The 14,408-nt window shown below is 35.9% G+C and overlaps 1 protein-coding gene across 4 annotated transcripts in view; it reads left to right on the forward strand.

Annotated features, from left to right (window-relative positions):
• Positions 1-14,408, forward strand: part of LOC120417814 (putative mediator of RNA polymerase II transcription subunit 26) — a 210,080-nt gene that overhangs the window by 142,872 nt on the left and 52,800 nt on the right. For all 4 annotated transcript variants that reach the window (XM_039580017.2, XM_039580019.2, XM_039580018.2 and 1 more), the window contains one exon: positions 1,183-1,665. In XM_039580017.2, coding sequence (XP_039435951.1) covers positions 1,183-1,665 — 483 coding nt within the window. The remainder of the gene's footprint in view (positions 1-1,182; positions 1,666-14,408) is intronic.

The raw sequence follows: 14,408 nt of genomic DNA on the forward strand, positions 1-14,408 counted from the left end.
TTTAAAAGCTGAATCGAAAAGTACTTAGCAACAATTTTGATGTTGAAATATACAATTTTCAAGTTGCTAATAAGTGGCTGATAATGGGTTTATATTTTCGATTTCTTTTAGTTATATTGGCACTTTAAAAAAAATTCTAAGAGGAAGAGCAACTCCTAAAAAAATATTTAAAGTCTGAATAAATTTCCAACAATTTTCTCTCTGAGACTTTGAGAATTGTACAATTAGCTTCTGAGATACTTTTAATTGTTAAAAATTGTATCTTTTGTGACGTTTTCTTATATTTTCAATAAACATTATTTCAAAATATTTTTTTTTTCTACGAATCGAAAATTATTCTCACTTTATCATGTCTCAGTCTCAGAGAAAACAATAATAAAAATATATTTTCTTGGGTAGCTTTCCTTCATTAAGTATATTTTTAAAACGAATAATGTAAAAATTTCCTGGAAATTAAAACCTAAAAATGAAATTAACACCAAACGGTGACTTTTTCCAAAAATTAGGCAAAGAACGCTGTAATTTTTTTTATCGAACCCATGTATGTTGAAATAATCAACCCACCGATTGTTGGATTTGCCTTAGGCAGTTTTTTTTGTGTAATTAAAAATGAGATCGAATGAAAAATTCACCGCTGAAAGTTGTTTTTTTTTTTTCAAATAAATGTAATTATGAATTTCTGCCTCATTAAACATTTAATGTTACTATTTTTTTTTCACAAAATCATCTACGTTTGACATTCAATTATCCAGGCATCGATTTCAATCACCAAACTGATTGATAGCCATCGGGGAAAAAAACAAATCCGCTAGACAAACATCTCGCATCAACAGTTTGCACCGACACGGTTCATAATATAAATTTAATTATCGATGCTCGATTTCCGGATAATTAAGATTGGCAAGAGAGCACACAAACTTTCTCCCCCCACATTCGCTCCCAAACACATTCTCGCACACAGACAGACAAACCGAGCACTAGCACAAACAGTGCACGATTCCATCATTTTTAATTTAATTTTTTTGTTCTTCTTTCTTCTTCCGACGCCAACAAAAAATACGAACATACGAAAATCGCTTTTCGCTCATCCTCGCTCATCAAAAATGAAAAAAAAAAACCCGAAAAATAAATCGCGTCGCAAATCATCATCCCTGTAAAAACAACCACCCCCTCGCGGTCCAGACCACCTCCCACGTTTCACCGCACCGCACCCCAAAATCCCCGTTGGGTGGTGGGCATCAACAGCCCAAGTATCCTCAGCAGCAGCAGCACCAACCAGCTGGACGGGTTGGTTCCTCGACTGTATCGTTCAGCGGTGGTCGGCCCGTTTTGCCCCAGCAGGCCCACCCTCAACAGCAGCAGCAGCACTATCAACCTGCCTCGCGGCCAGTAAGTGCCCCGTACCATCAGCAGGTCCAGCAGCAGAATCGCTACTCGTCACCTTCGACGGCTTCGCTGGGTTCGCCCCGTTCGCCCCAGATCGTGGGTGCTGGTGGCCATAGCCCACGTGGCTGGGCCCACGTGCAGTCTCCGGTCCCGGTGTACCGTCCGGCCCCGCAGCACCACCAACAGCAGCAGCAGCAGTACGTCCCAGCACCTTTTCAGACGGATTTGAACCCGTCCGCGTACCACCGTCAGGCCTCGGCCGGGTACGGACCGCGAAAGGTACATTACTGAATACCGCTTCTTGGCCATAAACAGTCTCTCAGCCGCGCGCTCTGCCAACGCCAACATCTCCGGTGGGTTCCAACGAGTGTTTTTTCGTTCTAGTTCGAATTTAAGCGCTCGCACTCCTTTCTACCTTTTTTATGTGTTTTTTTTCTGTTCTTGTTAGTTTTTTTTGCATAACTCATTATATTCCCTTCATAATAGTTTTCACTTCACTCCCCTAAAAAAACCAACAGGTCCCGCTTTGAAGTCTGTGCTGTCGTTGATGTGTGTGTGTTTTTTTATGGATTATAAACAAAATTTGTCATCTCTTTTGAACAACAAACTATTTAAAACCACAATCTGGACGCTTTTTGTTGAAAACAACACAGAACACGATCAAATAAACTGAAAACTAACTGAAATTAGTTTGGTTTGTGTGCGCTGTTAAATCAATTAATTTAACGTTAATTTATTGAACGTGAATGTTGAGTTGGTAAGTATAAGTGGAATAATACAAATAATGAGAGATTTAATAATCAATATTAATACAATACAGCATATATTTTGATTCTACGAAATATTTCCAATAGAATGAGTTGTTTGTTTATATTAGAAGTTAATCCTTATAGATTTGCACTTTTAATTATCACGATCTTCACAAAAAAGACTTCTATTCCCATAGTTTCAGTTTTTTTTTTTTTGTAAAAAGAATAAATATAAGAATACAGTCCAGACTCGATTATCCGAAGTCTCGATCATCCGAAGTTTCAATTATCCCAAGTTCGATTATCCGAACTTACAAAAAAAATACCAAACAAAAAATTAATTATATCCAATGAATGGGAAATACTAGGTATTACAGAAAACAATAATAAATTAAATCAAAAGAATATAAAATATAAGTTCGAATCTAGATAATTTGTCATAAAACTTGTAAATGAACTGGTCATGTTTTTAAGAATTAAAAAACTAATAGAAAAAATAATTTAAACATTAAGCAATGAAATTGGAAGGGTAAAACAACTAGAAATAATTACAAATCAACTTTGTCTCATAAATGTTTTTCAAGAACAAATTCTGCTTATAAGATTGGTAAAACTCTCAAAAATATTACAGACCACAATTATAAATAGTATTAAAATAATTTTACATTGATTTGAAACAAGTTTGAATACATACATTCATTACAAATGATGTTAAAAAAAGAAAATACACACAAAAAAATCATTGAAACAACAAAATATGTTTTAATGAAAACGCTCACAGAAGTAGAACAAGTCCTTGATTTATTTATTAAAAGATTTAGAAAGAATATGATTGAATTTACAAAAAAAAAAACAATATTCTTTTCAAAGAAATTCTCATGGTTGAAAGAATGACAAAATATTCAAGCTTTTTTATCAAGTTCCTCGACTCTAACTCCACTCAACATTTCAATAAATAAATGCATGTTTTTAATTGCATAACAAATCAGAACAGTTGTTTTTTCAATTATTAGTTTTAAAGAAGTAATATTTTTTCCCAAAAACTTTTTTCGGTATTATACATATGCAAATTTCACGAAAATTCATAATATGTTTATACTGATTTAATCATACTAAAACTGATCTCAATTCCAATCAATGCACGTTTGCTTACATTTTAATTTTGTAGTTTTTTGCAAAAAAATATTGCCAGGCCGTTTTTGAAGGGGTGAGACGACACAAACTTTAAAGCAGGGGTGCTCAAAGTTTTTGAAGGCCGGGCCAAATTTGAAGCTCAAATGAGCATGCGGGCCAAATAAGATATTTATAAAAAGAAAATTATGTTATTTTAATTTATAAGGCTAGAAAATACATCTATCAGCTGAAGTTTTAATTTTTTGTATTTTTTCAAAGTTTTCGTTAATTAAAAATAATAGAAAACATAATATGGCTGTTTTCTATAGGTATTGTTGATTTTATTGTTTTAGGTATTAAAAAAAATGATTTTATCTAAATTTACTTTTGTTCTCAATACAATTTACAAGTTTTTTTTTTTAGAATGGCAGCATGTAATCTGCCTAATTTATGTAACGGCATAATTTTATCTTTAAATTAAATGTGACTAATAAAAAATCGTTTGAAAGACAGAATTTCATTATTCCAACGAAAAAATATGTTAGAAAATGTTTTAAGCACCCGTAAAGTTGAATTGCAATCATTATTTTCAAAAAATGTAAGATTCGACAAAAAACATTTCAGCGAAAAAACATTTATTCATCGAGAATTTATTAAAATATATTTTTTTTTGTATACCAGAACATGCTCAAAATGATTCTAAACGCAGAGGAATGCATTTTTAATTGATTTCAGCTGATTGAACTCAAATTTCTAGGGATATTTTGAATTTTTTTGAAAAAATATTTTTGCCCGTGATTTTTCGAGTCAATTTTTAATAATGGGCGAGGGGATGGTTGTCGAAAAAAGCTTTGTAAAATACTTGCAACAGCCATATTTCTTCCGATTTCATAATTTAGTCTGCCTAAATCCTGAAAGCCTGAATTTCCAAAAATGTTTGATGAATATTTACTAGTTTCACTTTTATCACACATTATCAACAAAAAGTAAAAAAGATCAGCAAAAGTTTAAAATACCTTGATTTGAAAAATTATAAAATCACTTCACAAGTGTTCAGCGGGCCATTTTACATGATTATTCAAAATGGGTCCGCGGGCCACAAAAAATCACCTCGCGGGCCACGTTTGGCCCGCGGGCCATACTTTGGTCACCCCTGCTTTAAAGTGTTTGGGGAGCGTTCTTTTATTACGTAACGCAAAAAATGGATTTTCAGACCACCCCCCTCCTTGTAACAAAATTTCCATACAAATTTTAAAATTTTTGTATTGGGCGTATCACGGCCTCGAACCCCCCCTCCCCCACCCTCCTCCCCAACTGCGTTACGTAATAAAAGAACGCTCCCTTAGTGTTAGTGTTTTAAAATGCATTTTACACATGTCTGGTTGTTTTGCAATCATTAGTTTCCAAAATATCTAAGTATTGACGAATTAAAAAATAGTTTTGGTGGTGCTGTACATGGGAATTAAAAAAATATCAAAATATTTTCAAACAATCCCAAACATGTTGAATTTGTAACAATTGCATTTTGAATACTGTTTAGTTGAGTAGAGTTCCATTTTCATTAAAAATTTTATTTTTTTGGAATTATTATTTGTAACCCCCTGATTTTTTGAAGAAAGGGGATATAAACTTTGAAAAATATTTGCAACGGTTTTAAGTTCAAATAAAGCCTTTTTCTCATAAATGTAAAAAAAAAGGGAAAACACTCACAAAATTTTATGGACACAAGAAAAAAATATTTGAAAAAAAAAATAAAAAAAAATTACTGCTGAAACAAAAACTGGTTTGCATAGAATGGAAAAAGTACAGAAATATATAAGAGACAAGTAGAAGTTCTAATGAAATAATAGAAAGTACTTTGACATAAGTTAAATATATACTTTTTCTCATTAAAGATTATTTTTAGAAGTGCTCATATTTCAACGAATGGAAAATATCAGAAGAATTACTGGAACAAGAATAAATTATTTAAAAACAATGAAACAAAATCACGAAATTATTACTGAAACAAGGGTAATGTTTATATTATGTTTAAAACAAAAAATACGTTTTAAAACGTAAAAAAAATAAAAAAAAAAAAAAAATTTTGGGGATCTTTAAAAGACAAAAGGTGAGGCATTAAAAGCTGCACAAAATGGCGTTCATAACTCAATATGATCAAAACGCACTTGGGACAAAATAGCATCACGCGACGATATACTTTTGATCGGTACTATATAAAAGAACTGTAAGGTAATAAAAGCATCTTGAATAGGGTGCATGAAAAAAAAATTCTGAAAATCTAAAAAAATAACCCTTGGCTTGATTCTTTAGGCATAAATAAGTAACTGTGCCAATTTTGAGCCAAATCGGTTTAGGTTTATGGGTCGCTTTTTGCCGTTGAAGTTTATATGGGGAAAATTGCGAAAATATATGGGGAAAACATCGCTTCACGAATTTTGGCAGCAGGTGGCGCTGGTCTACAACTTTGTCGAAGGGTGCAAGAAGATCCGAGTTGATCCTGATGAGTTATTAGCAATGGGAGGAAAAGAAGTCGGCTTATATAATTGAAATTAAATAAGAAGTATATAGAAAGCATATAAAAAATACTTTTCACTAAAAAAATCACGAAAAATCAGGATCATCTCGGAGCGTTTTACACCCTTCGACAAAATTGTATCTCCAATGTCATTTTTTTTACTGTCACCCTAATCTTTAATGATTTTTAAAAGTTGAGCTTATTTCTATTATTTATTATGTCTTCAAAATTATGCTTGGATTTTTATGATATTTTCGAGACTCCATGAATTGACCAATCTGATCGTCATTCTCACTTTTCACACTTCTCCCAAAAATCCCCCAATCATCGATGTCCACGGTACGCGCGGTAGAGTGTGTGTTTGTGCGTTTGTTTGTGCCCCCCGCCGTCGTGGTGCGTGACACCGCAGACAAGAGCACAAACATTTGGCGCTCACAAACATCAGCAACATCGCGCGCAGCCAAAAACCTCAAAAATGACGACAGGCAGGCAGGCGCCTCTGGTGGTGCTTCTACCGTCCGCGGAGTCGGAAAAACAAATTCCAAACAAACACAGTTGCTGTTTTTCCACACCTACGCATAGGTTAGAGTGGGACGTTTGACCGTTTGGTGGTAGTGGCAAAATTGTCTTATGGGCAAATTGTTACAATAGGATCTAAACGAAAGTAAACATTCGCCATTAAGGACTGTTGAAAACAGTTAGTTTTTATTACATAAAAAACAGTATAAAACAAAAAAACACTAAGTGTCAATGAAAAAACAACCAAATACGACACTTTTACGATGATTGCTGCCTCAGGTCCCCTGAATCGTTGGAAGGTGTGACACCAAACACGCGAAAAAAGCGCGATTCTATTCTCGGAAAACATGATTGGACAAACAAGAACAACAACCGGCATTAGCGCAACACTGACCGACCGACCAGGTAGGGTTGCCAACACTTCCACCTGTCCTTCGATGACGATGTTCTTGTTGTGGCCGCTGTTGTTAGTCACTTTCGATGGGGCCGGGGGCCAAATTTTGTAGCGCTTCGTCGGACTCTCTCCACGGATGACAAAAGGGCAGAAAGGGGAACCGGAAGGACCGGGTTTGCCACTTGCCATCATACGCAACAAAGGGTCATAATTGAGACTTGTTTTCTATTTAACAAGCCAGACAGGTGGAATTTATTCCCAACCGGAAAACACGATAGCACAAATCGGAAAATGAGCACCAAGCCAATCCTGAAATTATATTTTTGGAGGCAAAAATTGTACTTTTTTAAAATAATGCAAGCAGCAAATGAAAGTTTCCAAGCGAATTGATATCAAAATAAAATAAATTTTATTCACAAATTTACCAACCATGTCTGAAAGGGTTAACGAACAAAGGCAGCACCGGAAGAGTCTATTCGCGCAAACTTTCGATGATGATTTGTTCGCCGTATTAGCAGCAACGTCAAACCACGGATTCGGAACAAACACCGGGAGGGAGAGTCCGCAAAATCGGTACTGAGGTTTCCGGTTCCTCTCAATTCCCCCCGCTCAACCCAATCCCGCTGTAAAACCGGATGACGATAATAACCTAAACATAGTGACGATGGGAAACACACTCACTAGAGAAAATATGAGCTGGCAACAGCTTTCGAAACATTTTCAACAGCTATCTAAATTGCACGTGCCATGTTTTTCGGGGCCTTGAATGAATCTAATTTAGCTTCGGTCTCGTATCGGTGGCAGCGAATTTTCCAATTCATTCCAGGAAAATCCTCTACACAATAGCGTGTGTGTGTGTGTGTGTTCCCGGTGGAAAATCCGCAATCACTATGATAAATTCTACCGCATTTCGGCAAAGTGTCGATAATTTTTTGAAAAGCACTCTCCGATTCGTGCTCTGGAGCTGCTGCATTCATGATTGGGATAGGGGTTTTGTGCGAACAGACGACAAAAACCGAGCCACAAATGAGCAGTACAAACAGGTGTTTGATGGCCACCATTGGTTAGATTGGATATGCAGCAATATTTCACCTCAAAAAAGGTTTAAACGAGTGCCGTTTATTACACTCTGCAGCAAACATTTTGATGCTCATGCAAATTATAGAAAGATTTCAAATGATTATTTCTTAAGAATTTTTATTTTTGAGGTTTGTGATAAACAGAACATAAGTTGATAAACAACTTATATAATTTCAATTTTGTCAAATATTTTTAAAGCGAAAAAAAATCCAGGACATTTTTTTCTTAAACTGTACTGCACAGTGTACTTACTAAATCATAGACTGAAAAACGGATAATCTATTGCGGTTGATACGGCACGAATCTCGTGCTAAATTGGAAATGAGCAAACACGCTCAGTTGGTGCAAATTGTGGTAAAATGACAAAAAAAAATCAAGCATTTTGTGTGAATTTTAAACTACATTAATGTTCATTTCCGTTGTACCTAATCACACGATAGTTGACAATCAAAATTGATGCTTTACTGAATTTAGAATCGAAAAATACATTTTCAAAAAAAAAATCAAGAAAAGGTCATCTAAAGTTAAATTTTGGGATTTTTTTATTTTTCACTTTCCCGAAATTTTCTAATTATGCCTAAAAAGTTATAACCAATTTTTCAACTAACATTTCAAAAGAGAATATGCTTTCATTTTTCGAGCATGATTTTGATGCTTTCTAAAAAAAAATGGTCATTCTCCGCCAACTCACACAGCAGATGGCACGACCCTTCAATTTTCGTGAAACTCTACTCTACGGGATGGACGCACGTTTTGATGGGATACTCAAAATTCCGAAAACACGTATTTTTCATTATTTTTTTTTTTGAAAAAACTGTTTTTAAAATTGTTACTAAACTGTCAAAATCTAAAGTCGCATTGAACCAGAAGGGTCATTATTTCATTTAAAACATTTTTTTCATTTTTAAATTACTTGTAGAGTTACATTTTAGGATGTAACAATGTTCTGCAAAGTTTTAGAATAGACATAAACAAAATTTTTGATGTATAAACATAAGGAATTTGCATGTATTTTTCACGAGCTATCAGCATTAACGTTTTTTTTAACTAATGATTTTTACCAGTTTTCTATAGTTTTAGCCCCTAACCCCAATCGTGTTTTTTTGAAAATATTTTTTCTTAGAGTTGAGCAAATTTTGCACCATAATAAAAAAACGATTGAAAAGTATTCTGAAAAAAATGTTTAACGCTTTTTTATGCACTTTCAATCAAATAGAAACTTTTAAATGTTTTATCAATTTTTAGGACCACTAATCGGTAAAATACGTTAAAAAAATTGGAAAAAATGAGTATAACTTCAATGATATTTAGCTACTGTAATGATGTATACAACATTTTGCGAGACTTTTTGGTTTGAAATTCAGAATATCAGGCTTGAAATCTAGTTTTTGTTTTGTTGTCTTCTCTGTTGTTTTTTGAAGATACTAAAATGTCTGTAACAAAAATCTTGGTGCAAAAACTCGATTTGATGTGCACCGTAAAACAGTTTTATGATTCAAATGTTTATACCTGTAATTTATATTTTTATATTTTTTGCAAACTTTTTGATAACTTTTAAGGATGCACAGCAACCAGGGAAGTTTTGGTCTTCTTATTCCAAAATTATGAAACATGCGAACCCAATCCTGCAACAGTCTGATTGTATTTTTATTAAAATCTTTTTTTTGCCGATTTCGTAATCATCCCGGTTTTGCGTACGGCGTGTCGAAAATCCCAGCTTTTATTTTCAAAAAATCGTATCTCGCAATGTTGAAAACATTACTTCACCATTTTTTGATATGTTATGCAAAATTTTCCGAGGAATCTGATAAAACTATTTTCAGACATAGGCTCTTTGTTCCCGAGACCTTCAAAAGATCATTTTAACTTTTCATTTTCAAATCTTAAGCTGGATATTTAAACTTAAAAAGTTTATCTAATACCGTTTCGTTTGCGCTCAAGACAGCTAAAATCGGTTAAAATGGTGCGGAGTTATGATTTTTTGAAAAATGTGTTTTTTTGCAAAAATCGACGAAAATTGCCATTTTTCGGACCACCCTAACACGGTGTAGGAGCCCGCAGAAAAATTCTCAGCCAGATCGGAGAACATTTTTTTCGAATCATGCTGTTTTCGTAGGGATTTGCTGATAAAATGTATGTAACAAAAATCTGCAAATACCTCTCGTTGATGTGCACCATTAAAGTTCTAAATTTTATAATTTTCAGTGGGGACTTCTAGGAGTTATTTTTTTTTTTTTTGAGTAAAAAATGTAAACAGTTTTTTTTAACTATTTATAAAACCTAATAATTAAGAGATCATTCACTGCATAATTTGGTTAAATCCATCTTCAAACAAACCTCTTGATTTTTTCTGCCTGAATGGTTCATTTTTTCTGCTCGAATGATAAAATTTTCAACCTAAAACTGATTCAAATGCAGCTAAACAAAATGCTGATGATTGAGTCATTTTCATGCTTACTCATTCCACGTTGCCACACCCGAACCAACTGTAATCCAGCGGAAACGATGTGTGAATGAGATGCTAATTCAGAAATTAAAACGAAATGAGCTTCGTAACAATTTCATCCATCCTCCTGGGGTGAACAGCCCCCCCCAAACCCCCCTCTAATACACAACTAGCAATTCATTTACGCGAAACTAGTTTTTACCCGGCGGCGACGGCATCAACTGATGGGGTGGTGTAGCTTGAATGAGCAAAAAAAAAGGTCGGAAGCTTGCAGTCGACATGAACAACCATGGCCAGAACCAGAACCCCAAACCACACACGTCCAACCAACGCGCCTCGACGAAGTTGTACTACTCGACCACATACGGAACCATGTCGTCGTCCTCGTCATCGTCGTCGCTCATCAGCAAAGTACACAACGGGCGCGGAACATGCAACCCCCTTCTGGAAGGAGGTTTGGGACATGTGGGGGGAGACTTCCTGTAGCGAAGTGCAACCAACCTCCCCCGGACTGCGCCTCACAGCTGGTATCGCATCGCAACCGTTTTTCCAAAACTAAACAGCGCGCTGGCGACGACGACGACGACGCCGTTGGTACAGAGAATTTCCTGTGTTTTACTTCGCGTTCCCCTGGCGGTACTAAAAAACCAAACCCCGTCCCTCCGTCCTCCTCCCACGTCGAAGCCCGAAAGTGGTCATTAAATTTTCAGCTACAATTTAACTATTCAAACATATTCGCTGTAGTTTATAGTTTAGCATAAATAATTCATTACACACAAAACTTCACGGGAGACCCAGAAACGCGCGCGCACACGGCGATGACGACGACGGCGTCGGAACGACGACGACGACGATGACGATGTCTAAAATTCCTCTTGCTCGGCAACCGGTTGGTATCGGGGGGGACCACAAATACCGGGTACCTCCTGCCAGCGCCTGGAACGTCAACCAGCGCGAGCAACGAAACAAGCCGACTCGGATGGACCGTGCAGTCGGGTCAAACTAAGCTGAAATTAAATTGATACAAATTCTTCCAAACTCCAACCACTCTACGGTACGCACAACGCCGTGCGATGGGAATTTATATGAACATGCACCCTGAGCAGAGCGTTCTTGTCCCCAGCCGAGCTGCACCACGTGGTCGTCGTGCCTCCCAGGACGCACCGTGCAACTATTCATGCTTTCTGAGGTCTGCCTGCCGGCTGTGGGACACAACTCCGTCCCGTCCCGAACCGAACCGGGACAATTCTAAAACCTTGGCATCATATCTCCGTAGACGCAGACCGAGTTGAGTAGTGTACAGCACTGAGAGATCTGAATCATAAATTGAATTAAATTATATGAACTTTTTGTGGAGAAATAGTTTAGTCTGCGTGGGTTGGGTGACGTTGTGGGAAAATGAGAAAATGCTTATCACACATGCGAAAAGGGGGTGAGTGCGATGAACTAATGTTGATGGTCGCAAGATTGTCTTATTTTCATCAATTTGAAAACCAGTGTGAAATTCATAGGATTTCGATTAATTTATATAATATTCATGAATGATCCAGCACAGCAACTTTTGGGCACTCTTTTTTCAGAGAATTTTTTTTTTGCAATTTTTATTCCCCTAATTTGGATATATTTTGAAGTAAAAAATGTATCAAAAGTTGTTGTGCCTCAGCACTAGTCATGGTCGAGGGTTTTGAGGGCAAAACATATTTTCTGCCCATGTTCGCATAAATGTCCCATATGCAAAAACAGCAAGCTGAGAAAAACGCATTTGAAGTTTGTCCCATACATAAGGCTACGTGTTAAGTTTTCGCGAAAAAAACTGGATTTCCTCCTGATTTCTAGGACAAAGTACTGGATGTTATAGGCTCTTTTGAAAGAGCACACAATTTTGAACAAAACTGCATCAATAGCTCGAAATCGATGAAAATGCATATGGGACATTTATGCGCTCAGGGGCAGTTTTCAAATTTCAAGCTCAATTTTCACATTTTTTAAGAGAAAAGCATAACAACATGCTTTGTACACTTTTAAAGTTGTGCTAATATAAAAAAGTTAAAAATTCCGTCTGAGGTCCAAAATTTCAAAATTCGTCCAAAATTTCAAAATTCGTAAAAAGTGTGGGCCTATTTAATTAATAATACTCAAAGGCTTCATCCACAAACTACGTCACGCTAAAATCAGCTAAAATTAACCCCCCCCCCCTCCCCCCCTTTGTCACGTTTTTCCTATACTTATAACATGCAATGTCACGCTTGCTCAAACCCCCCCCCCCATCCCCCCATAAAGCGTGACGTACTTTATAGATGACGTCAAATGAACCTTGTACAGGGGCGCCCAAAGTTTTTGATTGCTACCAGTGCTGAAAATTTCTATTTTCCGCACTGATATGGGTGCTGAAAATTGAACTTTTCGGCACTAGTATCAAAAAGTAACATCTTTCAATATTTTTTTTTGTTTTTGAACGGCAAATTTACTTAACACATGGATGTTTGACATAAAATTAAATTCAAACAGCGTTTTTCGAAATTGGAAGAAATGTTGTAAGCAACTCGTTGCAAAAGAAGATTTTTCAGCCCTCGACGACTCGTGCTGAAAAAAACTTCTTTTTTTCTGGATTGCTGGACAATTTCGTCATAAGACATTAGAGAACAGGAAATTTAAATTAAAAAAAATAACTTAATCCACCTATGTGGTTGGCGCCTTCCTCACTTTTTACCAACATTTGGTGATATGATGGGTTTGTACACCAATTCCATCTATTTCTCAATAAAAAAATACACAAATGTCACTTAAGCGGTCATAACTTGAGACTGAGCGTTGCCAGATCTTCAAACCTAACCAACGATGTGTCGGATGGTGGATCCGGACATAGTTTACATACATTTAAGTGAGATCCGGCTTCAAAAAAGTACATCAATATCACTTAAGTGGCCATATCTCGAGACAGTATTGCCAGATCTTCAATGTTTTGGACTTGTTGGAAAGGTCTTTTGATAACCTAACCAACGATGGGTCGGATGATGGACCCGGACATAGTTTACATACATTTAAGTGAGATCCGGCTTCAAAAAAGTATATCAATATCACTTAAGTGGCCATATCTCGAGACAGGGTTGCCAGATCTTCAATGTTTTGGACTCGTTGGAAAGGTCTTTTGATAACCTAACCAACGATGGGTCGGATAATGGACCCGGACATAGTTTACATACATTTAAGTGAGATCCGGCTTCAAAAAAGTATATCAATATCACTTAAGTGGCCATATCTCGAGACAGGGTTGCCAGATCTTCAATGTTTTAGACTCGTTGGAAAGGTCTTTTGATAACCTAACCAACGATGGGTCAGATGATGGACCCAGACATAGTTTACATACAGTTAAGTGAGATCCAAATATATGTGAAAACACATTTTTATACATAACTTTTGAACTACTAATCGAAACTTCAATCTGTATAAAACTCGATCTATGGGACCCTAAACCAAGTCGAATGCAACAGGTTCGGGTCAAATCGGTTCAGCCAGTGCCGAGAAACATGAGCTAGTTTGTTGGTCACATACATACATACACACACACATACACACACACATACACACAGAAATTTGTTCAGTTTTCGATTCTGAGTCGATATGTATACATGAAGGTGGGTCTACGACGTTTTTATACGAAGTTCATTTTTAGAGCAGGATTATAGCCTTACCTCAGTGAGGAAGGCAAAAGGGTGAAATTTTGACACTTCACAATTTAAAACTGTTTACTTTTTGTAATAAATAGTACATTAAGTTATAAATAAACTTTTCAGGAAAATGTACCATTCAGGGAATTGGAACTTTGAAAAATGTATGTAACAACGTTATTGAATATTGAAAATAAAGTTAAAAAAAATCGTTTCGAAGTAATCTACAAAAAATATTTCTCCGATTTCAGAAAAAAAATTTGATACAACAGATCATTTGGATTCGTAGACTCGTAATCCAAATGTTTCAGTTCGAATCTCGATGTGGAAGGTTTCTAAGTTCAAAAAGTTCTAGCCCATAAAATTAATTATTTAGCTATCACTAATTTGTTTATACTTTTTTTAGACAATTATTTACTTGAGCAAATTGGTCATTTTTGTGACTCATTTCAACTTTAGATTCTTATTTTAGGAAAAAAATAATTTTGGGCTCACAAAGTTTGCCAAAATCCCTTTTTCCAAATAAGTACTAGAG

This window comes from Culex pipiens, chromosome 3, assembly GCF_016801865.2.
Source record: "Culex pipiens pallens isolate TS chromosome 3, TS_CPP_V2, whole genome shotgun sequence".
Lineage (NCBI taxonomy): Eukaryota > Metazoa > Arthropoda > Insecta > Diptera > Culicidae > Culex > Culex pipiens.